Source organism: Girardinichthys multiradiatus, chromosome 4 (assembly GCF_021462225.1).
Source record: "Girardinichthys multiradiatus isolate DD_20200921_A chromosome 4, DD_fGirMul_XY1, whole genome shotgun sequence".
Taxonomy (NCBI): Eukaryota; Metazoa; Chordata; class Actinopteri; order Cyprinodontiformes; family Goodeidae; genus Girardinichthys; species Girardinichthys multiradiatus.
Genome location: NC_061797.1, coordinates 37983281 through 38002224, shown reverse-complemented (window position 1 = coordinate 38002224; position 18944 = coordinate 37983281). Strand labels below are relative to the sequence as shown.

The 18944-nt window shown below is 39.7% G+C and overlaps 1 protein-coding gene and 1 long non-coding RNA gene across 2 annotated transcripts in view; one reads left to right on the top strand and one right to left on the bottom strand.

The window, feature by feature from the left end:
* Window positions 1–15367, bottom strand: part of LOC124866892 (thrombospondin type-1 domain-containing protein 4-like) — a 49815-nt gene extending 34448 nt beyond the window's left edge. The window contains exons 1-7 of the mRNA XM_047362924.1: window positions 15230–15367; window positions 14610–14664; window positions 14382–14448; window positions 12036–12352; window positions 8979–9399; window positions 7220–7322; window positions 6870–7006 (exon numbers count right to left, since the gene is read on the bottom strand). Of these exons, the coding sequence (XP_047218880.1) occupies window positions 6870–7006; window positions 7220–7322; window positions 8979–9399; window positions 12036–12352; window positions 14382–14448; window positions 14610–14638 (1074 nt within the window). The 5' untranslated portion in view covers window positions 14639–14664; window positions 15230–15367. The remainder of the gene's footprint in view (window positions 1–6869; window positions 7007–7219; window positions 7323–8978; window positions 9400–12035; window positions 12353–14381; window positions 14449–14609; window positions 14665–15229) is intronic.
* On the top strand, window positions 9252–17384 carry LOC124866894. The gene is made up of 2 exons (XR_007037947.1): window positions 9252–9386; window positions 15285–17384. It is a non-coding gene; the product is annotated as an uncharacterized LOC124866894 (long non-coding RNA).
* Window positions 17385–18944: the final 1560 nt, after the last annotated feature.

Below are 18944 nucleotides of genomic sequence, written 5' to 3'. Positions count from 1 at the left end.
ACAAAGAATTAAACACCTCTGAAAAGGCGGGTAAATACATCAGTTTTCTTGCTCAAACAAACAAAATTTTGCATCAGAATTTTAGAGAAAATCTAATCTAGTGGAGTTAAGTGAGTTTTTGTCTTTTCCATTGCAATTTGTTGTGAATACTGACACAATCATTTTTCACAAGACAGGTAATTGGCAGTTGCTGAACATTGTTTGAAGAAACCAAACTTATTTTGTTTCTGTACTGCTACCCACCCATTATCCTATTAAGACAGTGTCTCGCCCACGACCAAAATTGAATAGATTAAAAAATAATCTAAATGGAAGAAATCATGAAAATCTCCTAAAAATAAACACAACTCAGACTGAAAATAAAAATAAAACAATTAAATGTGGCTTACTGGACATAAGATCTCTCTCTTCAAAGACTTTGCTAGTTAGTGACCTGATTTCTGACAATCAGATTGATTTATTTTGCCTCATAAAAACCTGGCTGCAGCAAGAGCATTATGTTACTATAAATGAGTCAACGCCTACTAATTATTTACATTTTCACATTCCTCGAAATACCGGGCGAGGAGGAGGAGTAGCAACCATCTTTCAGTCGGATTTATTGATTAGTCCCAGACCAATCAATAGTTACAACTGTTTTGAATATTCATTCCTTAGTTTTCCTCATCCAAATTGCAAAGCACTAAAACCACTTCTGTTTGTTGTTTTGTACCATCCACCAGGCCCTTACTCTCAATTTTTAGATCAATTTTCAGACTTTTATTTTGATTTAGTGTTAAATACAGATAAGGTTATTATAGTGGGGGATTTTAACATTCATGTTGACACTGAAAGTGATAGCCTAAATATAGCCTTTAATGCTATCTTAGACTTAAATGGCTTTTCTCAAAACATTAGCAAACCTACCCACCTTTGTCTTCATTCTCTGGACCTTGTGCTGACATAAGGCATTGAGTGTTAAGAAATTATATTTCCTCATAACCCTGTCCTGTCTTGACTTTAATTTAACCAAGAACTCCACACCTGAAAGAAAATTTCAAGCTGCTGCTTGTTGGGCCAATCGTTGCGATCAGAAAGACCTGATCGACAACAATGATGACCACAGCAGTGTGAACCTTGTGGTATTCCACAAAGTTCAATACTGGGACACAATTGATTTGTAATTCATTTAAATGATGTTTGCCTCTAACATTGTCATAACCATTCATGCTGCCAGCTGACTCAAAATAAATTCAATTTACAGGTTTAGGTATAAAACAAGACTACAGAAGATTTTAAAAAAAAACATTAATGAAAACAGTGTGTACTGTTTGTTTGCCCTGTGATGGACTGGCGACCTTCAGAGGTGTAACCCGCCTCTCACACATTGACTACTAGACACCAGTCCCCCATGTCCCTTCAAAGAATAAGCGGGTATAAAAATAGGATAGATGGAATTTTTGTATTTTAGTGTTCTCTTTTATTTCCAAATAAAGGACCTGGCAAAAGTATAGCCACCCTTTTAACTTTCTTTACTTTTTAACATTACAAACTACAAATAGTAATTGGACTGATTGTGAATGATCAAAGAGTAGTGCACAAATGTGAAGTGGAAAGAAAAGGATACATGATTTTTTTAATTGTTTTGCAAAAAACATTTGGAGAAATGCAGCATGAATTGGTATCCCCTGACTGAATATGTTACGTTCTGTCCATTGATTGAAGACATGCTCTGCCTACATGAACACATAACCATTTGCAGTGTGTAATGATGAACAGTCTTGTGAGCCAGCAGCTGGGGCTTGTCATGGCAAAGATTGAGCTCTCTCCAACAGTGTGTGCCAGTCAGGCTGTATATCAAAGCACTCATCCCTCCTTTAACACGATTGCCTGCCCACCTCAGCAGAGAATGCACAAAACAGATGCAGTTGTCAAAAAAGAGAAGTGAGGAAATGTCTGGCTGTTTGATCAGTGTGAGGCAGAGCTGCTCCCTGGATCCTGGGAAACATTCCAGTTAGAGAGAAAGACTATCACTGAGATCTCGGCATCCCAAGAGGTTAGATGTGTAATTATTTATGACTGGCAAATAAAAATGCAACTAAAACAACTCTGAAAATTTTCACATCTATATTTTACAGAGATCACGAGAGACCATTAATACTTAAAGGCTGCACTATCCATGGCAAGATTGAAAGTTCAGCCTTCATATGCAATTTCCTGTTATTTCATCACTCCCAAACTGTGTTGAGCTGGGAATCTACAACCGAGTATGCAATAGTCCAGGCAAGACAGATTTTTTACTTCAGATTGGCCTTACATCACCAGCAGTGAAGTGTGAGTAGTCAGTAATCGCCCTTCTCATATTCATTCATTTGGCAAGGAGAAAGTTAAAGATGGATGAAAGAGACTTTTCTGTCACTGTTCGTCTGAGATGCTCAGTTATTCAGAATGGTGTCAATGCATCAGAATGGGCTTTTCCAATATGCACACATACAATAAAAGTATTAATACCCCTTGAACGTTATCCCGTTTTGTCACATTACAGCCTCATGCTTCAGGGTGTTTTATTGAGCCTTTATGTGACAAACCAACACAAAGTAGTGCATAACTGTGAAGTGGAAGGAAAAGGACACATGGTTTTCAAAATGCTTTATCTGATATGGATTTATTTTCAGCGCTCCTGTGTCAATATTATTTAGAAGCACCTTTTACTGCAGGGCTGCACCGTGGCGCAGTGGGTTGGCGCAGTGGCTTGTCTTGCAGCAAGAAGGTCTTGGGTTCGATTCCTGGCCGGGGGTCTTTCTGCATGGCGTTTGCAAGCCCTTCCTGTGCATGCGTGGGTTCCCTCCAGGTTCTCCCACAGCCCAAAGACATGCCTGTTAGGTTAATTGGTCTCTCTAAATTGTCCTTAGGTGTGTGAATGAGTGTTTGCATGGTTGTTTGTGTGTTGCCCTGCGATGGACTGGTGACCTGTCCAGGCTGTACCCCGCCTCCCGCCCATAGACTGCTGGAGATAGGCACCAGTTTCCCTGCGACCCACTATGGAAGAAGCGGTATAGAAAATGAATGACTGACTGACCATTTACTGCAGTGTCAGCTGGAAGTCTATTGGGGTCCTTCACACATCTAAAGACACAAATGTTTGCCCAAACCTTCTTGGCAAAAAAGCTCAAGCTCAGTCAGATTAAATTAAGAGTTTCTGTGAGCATCATATTCCGGTCTTTGTAAAGATTTTAATTTGGTGTAAGTCTGGACTTTGACAAGGTCATGAATATGCTTTAGCTGTTTCTTCAAATTGAATTGTCCTACTGGAAAGGGAACCTCCACCCCAGTGTTGTATGCAGCCTCTAAATGGTTTCCTTTGCGGATTGCCCTATATTTACCTCAATCCATCTTCCCATAATTTCTAAGCAGCTCCCCTCTCCCTGTTACTAAAAAGTATCCACACTGAATAATGCTTCCACCACCATGTTTCACTGTTGGGATGGTGTGTTGTACCATACTCCTTCCATTTCGTGATTAGGGATTGAGCAGTACCCCATGAGTTGTTCAAAGCTTCTTTAAACTCCGTGTTCTCTGGTCCTTATGATCTGGTTTGTTCACTAATGTCCCTTATCAACCACCTGAGGCCTTCACTGAACGGCTCTGTTTATACTGGCATTCAATGACACTCGCATGGACTCTGTTTACTCACTAGGTAACATCTGAAAAAAACACTGAATTTTATTTAGGATTTTACTCATGGAAACACCCAGAAAACCACGCATCCTTTTTCTTGCAATCAAAAATTACTTATTATTACCATTATAAATTTTAAAATCCCACACACCATTGTCTTTTACATGATTCTGTTGAATGGTCTAAGTACTCATCCATTTGTAGGCTAAACCACGGGTACCTTTAACTTACAAGACTATTCTGGGCCAGCTGCCTTCAAATGTTTAGACCTACATTCATCAAAAGATGTTGCTTTGATGATTTTACAGAATATGGGAAAAATGTGGTACACCTTACCATAGATTTCATTGAAAAATTGTTTAAACAAGCCAGAGAATGTTTCCCTGACAGTAAATTTACCTTTTGCAAGTACTGAGTGTATGTAGGTGGTTAATTGCTGTGATTTGTCCTGTCTTATCTTCTGCTGGTGTCTATCCTGCCCTGTCAAAAGACCAGTTTTTTCCTGGTTAAGTGAAATGCTTTAAAATGTCAAGCATATTCCCTTTTTTCACTAAACACTTTTCAGTCTTTCATAGAATGTGTCTGCAGGCTGTTCTAAAATTTTAGCAGGGGAACAAAACCCATAAACTCTTTGAATTTCACAAATAATACTGATAAATCTATGTGCGCACAGTACTATTTGTTTTGTAGCCAACTTGCTGAAATGGCATGACAAATCATGAAAAAGAAACAAAGATGTCCTTTCAAAACAAATTCTGAGATCAAATCTTTAAATGAGGTAAAAACTTAAACTCATTTATACATTGTTACATATCTTGCCTTCTGCCGTGTATAATATACTTTATCATATCTCTATTTTAAGAGAAAACCTTCTTAAATGCCTTGTTATTTTTTTTGTTTGTTTATCCTACTGTGGTGTATGGTAGCCCAGCGCAAGCACCCTCAATTTTGATGTACCCCCCAGTACAATGACAATAAAGACTATTCTATTCTACAGGTCCTTCTCAAAAAATTAGCATATTGTGATAAAGTTCATTATTTTCCATAATGTCATGATGAAAATTTAACATTCATATATTTTAGATTCATTGCACACTAACTGAAATATTTCAGGTCTTTTATTGTCTTAATACGGATGCTTTTGGCATACAGCTCATGAAAACCCAAAATTCCTATCTCGCAAAATTAGCATATTTCATCCGACCAATAAAAGAAAAGTGTTTTTAATACAAAAAACGTCAACCTTCAAATAATCATGTACAGTTATGCACTCAATACTTGGTCGGGAATCCTTTTGCAGAAATTACTGCTTCAATGCGGCGTGGCATGGAGGCAATCAGCCTGTGGCACTGCTGAGGTCTTATGGAGGCCCAGGATGCTTCGATAGCAGGCCTTTAGCTCATCCAGAGTGTTGGGTCTTGAGTCTCTCAACGTTCTCTTCACAATATCCCACAGATTCTCAATGGGGTTCAGGTCAGGAGAGTTGGCAGGCCAATTGAGCACAGTGATACCATGGTCAGTAAACCATTTACCAGTGGTTTTGTCACTGTGAGCAGGTACCAGGTTGTGCTGAAAAATGAAATCTTCATCTCCATAAAGCTTTTCAGCAGATGGAAGCATGAAGTGCTCCAAAATCTCCTGATAGCTAGCTGCATTGACCCTGCCCTTGATGAAACACAGTGGACCAACACCAGCAGCTGACACGGCACCCCAGACCATCACTGACTGTGGGTACTTGACACTGGACTTCTGGCATTTTGGCATTTCCTTCTCCCCAGTCTTCCTCCAGACTCTGGCACCTTGATTTCCGAATGACATGCAGAATTTGCTTTCATCCGAAAAAAATACTTTGGACCACTGAGCAACAGTCCAGTGCTGCTTTTCTGTAGCCCAGGTCAGGCGCTTCTGCCGCTGTTTCTGGTTCAAAAGTGGCTTGACCTGGGGAATGCGGCACCTGTAGCCCATTACCTGCACACGCCTGTGCACGGTGGCTCTGGATGTTTCTACTCCAGACTCAGTCCACTGCTTCCGCAGGTCCCCCAAGGTCTGGAATCGGTCCTTCTCCACAATCTTCCTCAGGGTCCGGTCACCTCTTCTCATTGTGCAGCGTTTTCTGCCACACTTTTTCTTTCCCACAGACTTCCCACTGAGGTGCCTTGATACAGCACTCTGGGAACAGCCTATTTGTTCAGAAATTTCTTTCTGTGTCTTACCCTCTTGCTTGAGGGTGTCAATAGTGGCCTTCTGGACAGCAGTCAGGTCGGCAGTCTTACCCATGATTGGGGTTTTGAGTGATGAACCAGGCTGGGAGTTTTAAAGGCCTCAGGAATCTTTTGCAGGTGTTTAGAGTTAACTCGTTGATTCAGATGATTAGGTTCATAGCTCGTTTAGAGACCCTTTTAATGATATGCTAATTTTGTGAGATAGGAATTTTGGGTTTTCATGAGCTGTATGCCAAAATCATCCGTATTAAGACAATAAAAGACCTAAAATATTTCAGTTAGTGTGCAATGAATCTAAAATATATGAATGTTAAATTTTCATCATGACATTATGGAAAATAATGAACTTTATCACAATATGCTAATTTTTTGAGAAGGACCTGTATTCTACATAAGAAATCAAGCCATTCATTGTGAAAGAGAAGCAGCATAACAGATTTTATAGCAGCGGAAAATAATAGAATCCAAACCCAGAGATAAAGAGCTCACTAGTCTATCATCTTAAAGTTGCAGTGATTAATGATGGATTACAATGCATGAGAAACAGAGGAGGTGGTAAGGGCCATAATTAGACAGTTATAAGGTCCTTCTCTGAAACATATCTGACTTTAAAAACCCTAAACAGAAGAACAAGGAAATAAATCCATCATTATAAATGAAAAGCCGCTAGAAATGCCATCATTGGCAACACGAGACCCCACTTTATGCTGTACTGCCCTCTCCTGTTCACAACCATCATTACACTCCAAAGCATCCATTATTGATGTTCACTTAATGCCTTCTTATTCTTTAAAAAAAAGGGATAGAATTGATCCAGTAAATAAAAGAAGCCGCAACAACATGAAGCTTTTGAATCTTAAAAAACACAAGCCTTTTTGTAGGGTCATGATCGCTGTCTTTAAGCACATGCATCAATGATTCACCAAAGAAACAGAACATCTCTGTGCTTAAGTGACGCAGGTCATTAGGTCACAGCTGAAGACTGCTTACCGTACACCGTCCCGCCACACACAGATGTGTTTCATTCTGTCTGCATGGAGTACCATCAATCACCCTATCGGACTGTCGCACGTAGAATCTGAACCCAATGGCCCGACAGTTTAGTTCACAGTGCTGCCCCCCAGGAACTGAAAGGAGATCAAGAAGCATGGGAGATCGCCATGGTTTCTCAAAAATATATGAACAGAAGAAAAGCAAAAGTGTTACGGAGCATAAAAGACACCTGAAAGATTTGGAGTATTATAGATGACACCAAGGCAGTTTATACTGTTGCATTTAGTCTGTTATCATGTGAACTGTATATCACACTGGGCAGAAGTAAATATAAGCATTATGCCCACCTTCATTAAAAGGCTCCCACTTGTAGAGCCTGCCCATGAAAGGCTGGTTATTGTAGGAAGAACATTGGACCGCTCTGATGTCTTCACTGGATGGAGGACAATCCTGTTTATGGAGCAGAGAAAGTGCAAACATGTATATGTTCTTCATGAAGATATTCACCTAAATATGTAAAATCATCAGTAACATCTCTGACAAATGGTTACAGCCCTCAGCTGTTGTAGTGAAACTAGGCCTCCCTGAAGTCTCTGAAGAAGTCTCTGTTCAGCTGTTGGTCTGATTGAACATGCGTGCCATTGTTCAACAGAGAGAAAACATAGAGCTAGACATTGTCCATTCATTTAAATGCACAGAAGTTTTCAGACTGACTAAAATTGGTTTGTCACAGATGGCTGCTTCATCTTTTATCACAGGTTTCTATCCAACACTTAAGCTTAACAATAAATAATTCCTAAATTGGTCTAACTACAGATTAAAAGAAAATCCCTGGAAAAACCCTGCATACGTTTTTCCTAATTTATTTTAAAGTATTTGAAAGCATAAGGCTGCCTGATGGCAAAGTTGTTAGCATCGTTGCTTTGCAGAAAAAAGGATCCTGGGTCCTTCTGTGTTAAGTTTGCATGTTCTCCCCATGCATGCATGGCTTTTTTCTGGGTAGTCTGGCTTCTTCCCACAGTCCAAAAACATAATTAACTTCAATTGGTCTCTTTAAATTGCCCTTAGGCATTAGTGTATTCATTTAAGATTGTTGTCCTGTGTGTCTCTGTCTTGCCCTGTAGAGGACTGGCAACCTATCGAGGGCAAACCCTGCCTCACATGCACACCAGCATAACCTCCATTAAAGAGCATATACATTGTTAGTTATAATCATGCTATCTGTTTCATATGTTTACTGTTCTTTTGAGTGTTATACATAAGAAAAATTTTGTCAGAATATAAACAGTGAAAGTAGTCATAGCTGTGAAATGGTTATGGGGAAGGATAATATGCCTTTGTGCCATTCTGCACTTTAACCATCTGATATTAGCTCTATAGTTTGCCTATCCGTTCACCAACTATAGGTGAAACAGTGTCACATTACTAAGAGTGATGGGTTATATTCCACCATAGCTGTGTGTATCTGTTTTGCACCCAGAAGAATTTCCAAACAGATTTGTCTATCGTGTCAGCCAGCTGCCTGGCCGTGTGCAACAACAGTTGGGGGAGGAGCATTACTGCCCCACTTTTACTTCCAGAGAATTTATTTGAATTTCTCTGGCATCTCATCGGAACGATTTTAAATTTTTGAACTATTATGCACTACTTTGTGTTAGTCAACCATAAATCCTATTTTTTGACAGTTAATAAAACCTTAGTGAGACACTGTATTTCTCCCTTGTTTGTTGGCCACATGATAACAAAGCTAATGTTCACACCAGAAACAGCTAATTATTTAAATATTTTTTTCTGACACTACTATTTCTGAATTGCGAAAATAATAATCAAACCACAGAATGTGTTTCATGTGACCACACTGGTCTAGAAAAGTAGATTGTGACAGGTCTTTCTTCAGGTACAAAACGTGTGTCTTGAGCACTACATTTTTAGTTATTTAACATTTACTCAGCAGACTTTATAGAGTGAAAAACAATACTGCAGCATAGATGTGATGCTGTTGCAGTCCATCTGATTTACTAAAGTGTAAAATGAACAAAATTCAACTTCAAAGAGATGAATTATAAATCACTAATGACACTATTGTGAGAGTGCAGACATGCATACATTACTGTTGCAGATCCTGTAGTGAGCATGCTCCCCTGTGCAGAAGGAAGAAGGCAGTGGGCTGTAAGGTCTCTCTTTATGCAGCTGGTGGCTCGAGGTCTGACTGCCTGCCTGGACCTCAGCCTGGTTAGCTGAAATAGGCTGGTAAAGGGAGTCCCAGACTTGACTATTCCTTTGATGTAGTGTCCTGGGATGCACATACGGTCTGGTAAAGCGATGGAGGTTGTTGGAGGCATCCAGTTTGTTTGATCTGAGGTCGGTGTGCCCTCTAGCAACGAGCTGGAGGGAATTAACTGCAGCAGAGCGTCCCTGTCTGTGGAGGCGAGGGGAACCTGAGCCTCGGCTGGAATCCACTAGCAGTGGAGCAACATGAGGTGCTCGTCCATAGCCATACCTCCCTGGGACAATGTGAGTGACTCTCCTGGAACACAAATGTAAATTATGATCTATTTCTCTTTTTATGAACACTTTTCATTTAAACATATTTTTTTATTGAAGAATTACTCATTGCTTTAGCAAAAGGTTGATGTGCTTTTTTTCAACTTTCACATGGAGTCCAACTTAAACAACCACCTCAGTACTCAGCTGTCAGCATTATTTGTTAAAAGGCAAGCACAACAGGAAGGAGGTCACAAAGCTGCCAAACACAGGCCAAGCTTTTGATTGTAACTTTAAAAGACTGGCTTTCCACTGGAAGGCAGTCGGATGACCCACAGCGACAGCTCCAAAGAGTCACTTTTACACCAGGCTGCTCAGCAGGCAGCACACATCTCAACAAAGACATGAGCCTCAAAACACCAAAGGTACTAAATGTTCTTGACATTTCAGACAGCTTGTTTTTAACTTCCATGTTGCATGTACTAAATAAATAAAAAAACTTTTCTTAGATAATTCATACTTAATGTGCCAAACATGGAGCCAACAGTGAGTGTTGGTTTGTAAAATATTAAACACAACTTATGCATGCATCAGACTAAATAGTTAAATCTTCTAAATATATAGTTTTATTTTAGCCACTCATAGGCATAATCTAACGCTCCTCATGAATGGCTTATAAGGTTCACATTCAATTCAGTTTTATTCAGTTTTATTTATATAACGCCAATTCACAACACATGTTGTCTCAAGGCACTTCACAACAGTCAGGTACATACATTCCAATTAATCCTAACCATTGAACAGTGCAGTCGGAGTTAGTTATTTATTCAAAATCAGTATCCATCACTCAAGTTATCAGGGTCCAACAGCACATCTCTAATAACAAATGTCCCCGTCGCATTGTGGAAGAGTTGTAATTATTTACAGTGTCTTGACGACGTATTCATAGCACTTGAAATTCTTCCTGCTTTGTCACATTACAACCGCAAACTTTAATGTATTCAATTTGGAGGTTATGTGATGAAGCAACACAGATTTGTGCATAATTGCTCACTGTTTGAAGCAGAAAATTATACATGGTTTAGAATTAAAAATATAAAAATATATGCTGTGTGTTCGTATTCTTTTTGGGTGTATTTCTTCCAGCTTTGCACAACTGGAGACAAACATTTCTGCACATTTTTATTTCAGTCAGAATGTATGAAGAGTGTCCTGACACAGATTTCTAAAAATATTTAGGTCTGGACATTTCTAACACATGCATATGTTTTGATCTAAACCATTCCACAGGCTGTGTGTTTAGGATCTTAGTCCTACTGGAAGATCAACCTCTAATCTCAAGTGTTTTGCAGTCTTTAATAGATTTTCTTCCAGGATTGCCCTGTATTTAGTTTGCAGTTGTTATTTTTTCAATTTTATATGATGTAATGAACAGTACTCTTTGAAATGTTTAAAACTTGGGATATTGCTTTATCACCTAACCTCGGCTGCACGGTGACAGTTTGTTGGATTTGAAACCCAGCCTGAAGTCTTTCTGTATGAAGTTTGCATGTTCTCCCTGTGAATGGATGGGTTTCTTCCAGGTACTTCGGGTTGCCCCCATGGTCCAAAAACATGACTGTTAGGTTAACTGATTACTCTAAATTGCCCTTAGGTATGAGTGTGTGTTCATGATTGTCTATCATGTGTGTCTCTGTGTTGCCCTGTGATGGACTGGCGAACTGTCCAAGGCGAGGGGACTGTGGTTCAGTGAAAAGAGTGGTCGCCTTGCAATGTGGGTTCGATTCCAGCCTCCTCCTACCACATGTCAATGTGCCCTGGGCAAGGCACTTAACCTCAAATTGCTTACTGATCTGCATATTGCTGTATGAATGTGTGCGTGCTAGTGAGTGCATCTGGATGAATGTGGCTCTAGTGTAAAGTGCTTTGAGTGGTCAGTATGACTGGAAAGATGCAATATAAGTTCAGTCCATTTACCATTTACCCTGCCTCTCGCCCACCTGCAACCTGCAAGGATAACTGGCTGTAGACAATAGACGGTATACATAACACTGCTTAAACTTCTCCACAACTAAAAATAAATCATTCAAATTAAAAAAATAAAAAACTTCTCCAAAACTTTCTTAACATGTGCTTTGAAAGAAGCACAGAGGTGTGTATTTACTGTTGAGGGGACATCTGAAGGCAGTTGTTTGTACTGGATTTTATTTTTGGGTAACAGAGTAAAGGGGTCTGAATACAGATGCACACCTATCTTTCATATTTTTCTTTATAAAAAAGTTAGTAAAGCATGTATTCTTTTCTTACACCTTTGCAATTATGGCTTTCTTTGTGTTGGTCTACAATATTAAATCTCAATAAAAGACATTATGACAAAATGTTTGAAGGTTCAAGGGGTATTAACACTTTTATAAACCCTGTATACAGTGCCCCTCTACAGGTTCTCTGTACAACTAAGTCAAATGATTTCATTGCTTATTCAATATGCAATCATGTGCTTCAGAAGCCTCTTAATCTCTCATTCATTTAAGACAGGTGTGCAGCAGCAGGGAACACCTAAAATGTGCAGGACATTGGCACTGAGGAACAGAGTTGGGAACATCTGCCTTATATTATTTAAGAAACAATATTTTTTTTCAGTTTGATTCATGCAAAAAAGTACTCCGACTGTTTTGGTACCTGCGTTCGCCTGGCCTGCTCTGCTTCTCCCTCCTCGGGTTTACCCTGCTGCTGCTGTTAAAGGCTCTGACTCCATTGTGGTGTGTAGAAGCAACAGGCTTCAAAGCTGAAATGACATGGCCTGGCTGCTGAGGCTGAACAGCAGCTCCTCTGGGGGGGGATTGAGTGTACACAGGCAGACAGGGCCTCATCTGTTCTTGTACTCCTTTCCCACATGTCCGGGAGCAGCTTGACCAGGCGCCCCAGGTGCCCCAGGCACCCTGAATTTCCCCATACTCGGCCCTGAACTCCTGTTGAGACTCTGTCGTCTGAGGCACCTAGATAGAGGCAACGGAGTTTATATTAGGGATGCAGTGAATTGCAAAAAAGTGGGACAATGTAATTAAATGTGTAAACCAAGTACTTATGGGACACATTTATCAACACATCTTTAATCTCGGCAGATTAAAGATCATTCCAAAAAAGCTCAAGTCAGTGACCTCATAACCTCACCATGAATATCCATATCTTCCGCCCCTCTGCCCCTGTTCATGAAGCAGACCTCTGTTCAGTGTAATAAAACCCTGATCTGGCTGGCTAGCCAGCATATATTAGTGGCCTACACCCGATTGGGTACCTGCATAACTCCCTGTTGATATTACTCTTCTGTGCAACTGTGCCAGAGACGTTTTAGCAGCAATCAGTGAGCTCACTGTTTGAGGAACACTGTGCCAAACCAGCATTATGTGTGGAAATCCTGCTTTTTGAGTAGCACTTTGTCTCTATTCACATCAACCTCTCTGGGTAAACACATGGCCGCCGTAAAAATTCAGCTCCTGCTGACTTTTATTGGTTGAAAAGAGAATACAGGAGTGGCAGGGGGAGTTGGCAAGGGGTTCCTTGGGTGTCAATCAGGCCTGGGTAGCTATTCAGCAAGACCTCAAAACTCCCAGCCCCTGGCTCCTTTACTGCTTCTACTCAATGCCACTGTCATCTCCGGGTCAGCATCGGGTCACGCAGCTGGACTCCAAGTGGAAGCACGTGGAGTTGACTCGCACAAACTGCCTTCCAAATTTTAACTGAAGGGACTGTGGATGTGTTATGAGCTTCACACTCAACCTTCTTCCATGTGGCTTCTGTTCCTGCGGGATTCAAGAAGTGGTTTACTATCAGCAGACATCCATCTTCACTGCTTTACTTGTGTGCACGACTCCTCACCACAAGTTCACAGATTAAAAACCAAGTGTGGCTCTCCCAGGAGGTACTCTTCCTCGCTATTTAGAGTTAAAGTAAGAAAATGGTGCATGTCTACGTCTTCACCACCGCAATGTCTCTGGTAGCATCATATACAGATATCAATACATTAGAGTGTCATAGAAAAGTTAATTGTTTTCAATAATTTAGTTGAAAAAGTTAAACTCAGACAGATTCAGTACACATGGTGATATATTTCAAGTGTTTATTTCTACAGGAGCCTTCAGCTTCTCTGGATCGGCTCTGGTGTTGTTTATCATCCTTTTGGACAATACCACATAAATTCAATACAAGGTTTAGATCAGGCAAGCCTTTAAGGCAAACAAGCACAGTGATACCATGGTTATTAAACTAGGTATTGGTACTTTTGGCAGCGAGGGCAGGTATTAAGTCCTGTTGGAAAATGAAAACAGCCTATCCATAAAGCTTGTCAGCAGAGGGAAGCTCAAGGTGCTCTACAATTTCCTAGTAGACGGATGTGCCGACTTTGGTCTTGAGAAAACACAGTGGACCAACACCAGCAAATGACAAGGCACCACAAATCAAGACTGACTGTGAAAATCTCTTACTGGACCTCAAGCAACTTGGATTCTGGGCCTCTTCACTCTTCCTCCAGACTCTGGGAGCTTAGTGTCCAAAGTAAATCCAAAATTTATTTTCATCTAAAAGCAGGACCTTAGAACATCAAAGTTGAGAGTCTTGTAATTTTTCTTCTTAGCCCAGATGAGAAACTTCTGATTGCTCTCAGTTATCTAAACAGCCTGTAAATGTTGTTACCTAAACTACTGAATGGGCCTTGTTTTGCCATCATCAAGTCTCCCATTATTCCTGCAAATTGTCATTCCCTTTTTAAGCACTCTTTTTTCCTTCCACTCAACTTTCCATTATTGTGCTTTGATACAGAACTCTGTGAACAACTAGCTTCCTTAGCAATGACCTTTTGTGTCTTAGCCTTATTGTGGAGGGTGCCAGTGACTGTCTGCAGGATAACTGTTGTTCTATCTGTTCTATTGCTCAGTACTTGGCAACAACCTGCTGTTTTTAAATGAGGTTTATAAATCAAATTTGACTTGACACGTCTTTGACTTGACCTAAGGTCCAAAGTTTGCTTACCTTCCTGTGATCTGCTGTTTGTTGACTGTCCAGGAGTTGTGACCAAAGCAGCAGCAGAACAGATAGTCTGCAGACAACAGAGAGATATTCAGAAATATAGTTTTGCACAGTTACCAGACTATAAACTGGAATGCAATATACTGACTCTATTAACTTAATAATATAAATTAGTATAAGGCATATAAGAAAAAGACACAACAGAAAACAAAAAGCAAACAGGTATATTACCTAACGGTCCAACACCCGACTTCTAGCATGGTGACTCGTTCCACAGCAATAGACACTATAGGTGCAAAAAGAGAAATGGTGTTGCTGTCTAATTAAACTTATGGCAAATAAAACTCTTTAAAATGTATTTGATCCCACAAAGTGTCCAGATGTTGACTTTTCTTTTACATTCTCAACAAAAATCATTCAGCTTGAACACCCATAGACACTGACTCTGGCAGAAGCTGTTAAGGTGTTTCACCCACTTGACCATGTGAGATGACCTCCGACCTTTTTGGCTCCTAATGAGGGAGCTCCTCTGGTGAACCCCCACCCCCCACCCCCCTCCTCCTCACTAGCAAACAGCAGGTCTGAAATCCAGCTAGAGAGAAAGCCTTTCACCTCCCATACCCACACCATTTAAATCTGCCATGATTTGCACATCGTCTTATTTAGGTTCACTGAAACAAAAAGGCTTTCAAACAAGTCCTGGATATAACCATTCAGCATGTATTGATCCCAGAGTAGCAGGGGTTTATTAGATGCAAATGTTTAAAAAGTAGCAAATAATTAATTCTATCAATACAAAACCGGGAATTAACTAGACTATAATACGAGGTCTGTACTCCTCCCACATTTACCTGCAGCTTAATGATGATAAAGTAGTTTCTTTTTATACTGGTGTATCCTCTCCAGGTATCCTCATGGTGGAAACATGAATCGGTGAAGAAATGCAGGGTTTCCCTCTGAAGACCTGGTGCAGGTCCATGTGACCCAGTGAAGCCGTGCTGAGAGTTCTGGATAAATCAGACCATAAGCTTTGGTTGCGGCTCTTCACGGAGACTCTGGCGGTTCTGCTTTTACGCGCAAACACAAGGACTGTGACAGAGAGCTGAAAACTGACACAGCAGAAGGAAAACACCCTCCACTGCGTCCCCTGTCTCAGCCAGCCTACTCCACTTTGTTCTTTGAGCTGTCATGTAAAAAATACGGAGGTGGGAGTCTCCTCCTGTTTTTTTTTCACTTGGATTTGTCTGAGCGTGAAGGAAAAGCAGAGCAGTTTAGGGTTTTCAGCTGCTCAACCACATCCACACTCTGACACTCCTTTTTCAACTGTATAACAAAAGCATTGCATGCAATAAATTGCTCTATCACATGTTTGAGCCTATAAAAGACAGATTGCATTGAGTGTTATTTTGCTGCTCAGCCAGTGTGTCCAAAAACACTTAATTGATAACAATGTCTTGTAAAAGCCTTCATACCCCTTGAAGTTTTCCATATTCGCCACTTTAATGTATTCTAATGGGACAAACACAAATTTTTGCACAATTGTGAAGTGGAATAAAAATGATACAAGGTTTTTATACAAATAAAAATCTGAAAAGTGTGGCATACATTCTTTATTCAGCCCCCTGGGTAAACACTTTGTAAAGTCATCTGTAAAACCTGTGGAATACGTCTGGCTGAAGAGTCCCCCGAGCATAATGCTGCCACCACTGTGGGGATACTGTTTTTGGGTGAGGACCAGTGTTACCATTGCACCAAATTTAAAGTTCTACATGAAGATCCAGAAGTTTAACTTAGATCTCATCTCACCAAAACACCTTCCTCCACAGATTTCCTGCAACCTCTGCGTGACTTGTACCTAACTTAAAATTTGACTTTTTCTGATTTTCTTTTACCGATCCTGAGAAATATTACTCGATGCCATTCCCGATCTGTCCCAAAGGTGATTGGTTTTATTTCGGGTTAATGGGTAAAATGGCAGTCAACACCAGGCTTTCCATGTTAAACAATATAAATCAAAAATGTATCAAAAACAGCACATGGACAACATACCATTTTCAAGTATTGCCCTCCAAAAACAAGGCTCCATGTACATATGTCTTTAATGACATCACAAGAGAGATAAAGCAGTAGGACAGAGTTCTTTCAGGTATGATAATTTCTTGTTGCAGTTCTTATTTTCATGTTTTTAAATCAAATTCCTCCTTCAAACATTTTTAGCCAAAGCCTGTACAGTTGCCGCACAGCGTTTGAGCCTTATGTGAGAACACCACATGGATTTCAGGAAAATTTGCCAAGAATAAAAACACATGACAGCAGTATGTGAATAGAACCAAGTTAGACTGTCATGGCCAGATCTCATTGTCAAAGTCCTACAGTTATTGTTTCGAGCCAAGTCATTATAAAAAGCCACATGCTTGGTTGATGCGCTCCAATGAGAAGAATTTCAAGTCCTAGCGATGCTCCCTGTAGAAGTGCTGCACCACAGGTTACTTCCGCAAAAAATGATTGCCAGGCAGACGGACTTAAAATTATCACAGTCAATTCCCACACTGGAGACATCAGAGGGAAAACCTGAGAAAATAATCTTGTCACTAGCACTGAAATACATCTTGAATGCTTTGGAATCTATTTAGAAATCTGTTAAAAGTTACTCATCCTCCATAGTGTGTTATTACAATATCTAGTCTTGTGCCTCTTGTGATGTCATTGACTCATCTACACACAAAGTAGAACTTGCCATTTCTTTCTTCAGAGTGCTTTTTAAAAATTTTGTATTTTGTGTAACATTTCACTGGACAGTATCTTCAACGCACTTTGCTAGCCTTTGCAGAATTGAGAAGACAAAATGATATATTTTAAGAAACTTGTTTTTTTTCCATACTTGCTTCCAACCAGTTGCTTTTGGGCGGCAAACGATAAGCTGTTAATTGCACATATGTACATTTTATGGAAATGCAACTGCAATCATTTCTATGCAGGTCTGTGCAAATAAAGGATATCAAATAATGGTTGTGTATTATTTATGAAATACTTGACAAAACCCAACTCCTTTCGAATTTTATTTAAAGAACAATTCCTAAAATGAACATGTATTTGTTTGTCACAGATTGGCAAACCTCTCCCAATTTATGCACCTGAAACACAAAAATATGCTTTGAAATATTATTTCTTTCTTTTAATTCCTTCTTTATTTAGCCTTGACCCACAGAACAATTCTTTTAGTCACCAAAAACAAAGGCAGTCATCCTTTAAGGGGACTAAATATGGTAGATTAGCAATATAGAGTCTTTGTTTGCACTTTCTGTCTTCATACTGTCACTGGTCTTGGAATGGTGTCAGGCTGTTGAAACTTCAGCCAGCTCGCAGTGTTGGCAAACTGTGACAGTGTCTCAGCACAAAGCAATGGTGCTATCAGAGTTGTTCAAACTAAACTAACTGAAGCTTTCTGACAGCAGACGTTCACACAGACTGGGCTCCTGTCAAAGCAGAATGGAAGGCTTCTGATCCTCAGAGGACAAGTGCCCTGAAATGCAACACTTTGAATATTACATGATGCTTGTCTTAATTTTTTGTCGTATCAGTAAGTTGGATCCCTTTATATGGAAAGCAAGCATCAACACGTTCAATGGTCAAATTTAATGTTTTTGGAATCAGGTCAAGCTATAATGCAAATGGATCTCAAACAGTGCACAATAAAACTAGTGAGTTTTAGTACAGAAATATTATGTTAGTTTCATAGCCTATATAATAATGGAAAGCACTGCTAACTTGTGAATTGCCAGCAGAAACACATTGCCACAAAAGCCCATTGCAAAATAACTTGGCTGTTCACAGAGTGCATTTTCCTAGCAAATTAACAAGAAATTGAGTGGAAGGATAAACTGTGGTAGAAAATTTACACAAGAAACAGGGATTACCACATTATATTTTCTTTATCACTGCCCACACAAAGTATCAATACCTGGTTTAATGACCATGGTATTATCGTGACACAAATGCTTCATTGACCAACTGATCTAAACTCAATAGCATATCTATGGGGTTTTGTCAAAAGGAAGATGATTACATATAATGGACATTATACTGACATCCTATTTAGTAGGTTGATATTTCTGAGTTTGTTTTTTATTTTGCAGCACTAATGGCCTTGTTATTTTCTTTATTATTATTTTCTGAAAGTAAGCAGACAGGAAGCAGGGTGTAGAGAGCTGGAAGACATGCAGCACAGGTCGCCGGTGCCAGGACTCGAACCTGGGACATCTGTGTTGAGGAACGAAACCTCCGTATATGGCCCGCATGTTCTACTGCTACACAACACACATGCCCAATATTTCTATGTTAAAAAGCCTTTTTTTAATGAGCTCCTGAGTTATTGTATTTTTCAGAGAAAATGAATTTTGTGTTTTTATTCGCAGTAAGCTTGAAAACTTTAACAACCAGTAATATATATTTTTTAAATATATAATTTTGTGTGTCATTACCTTATATAATGCACCAATTTTTAATTGAACTGGTAACTTTCCAGTGATATGTTTTATTTAATTCATTAATAAAATGGACAACCAC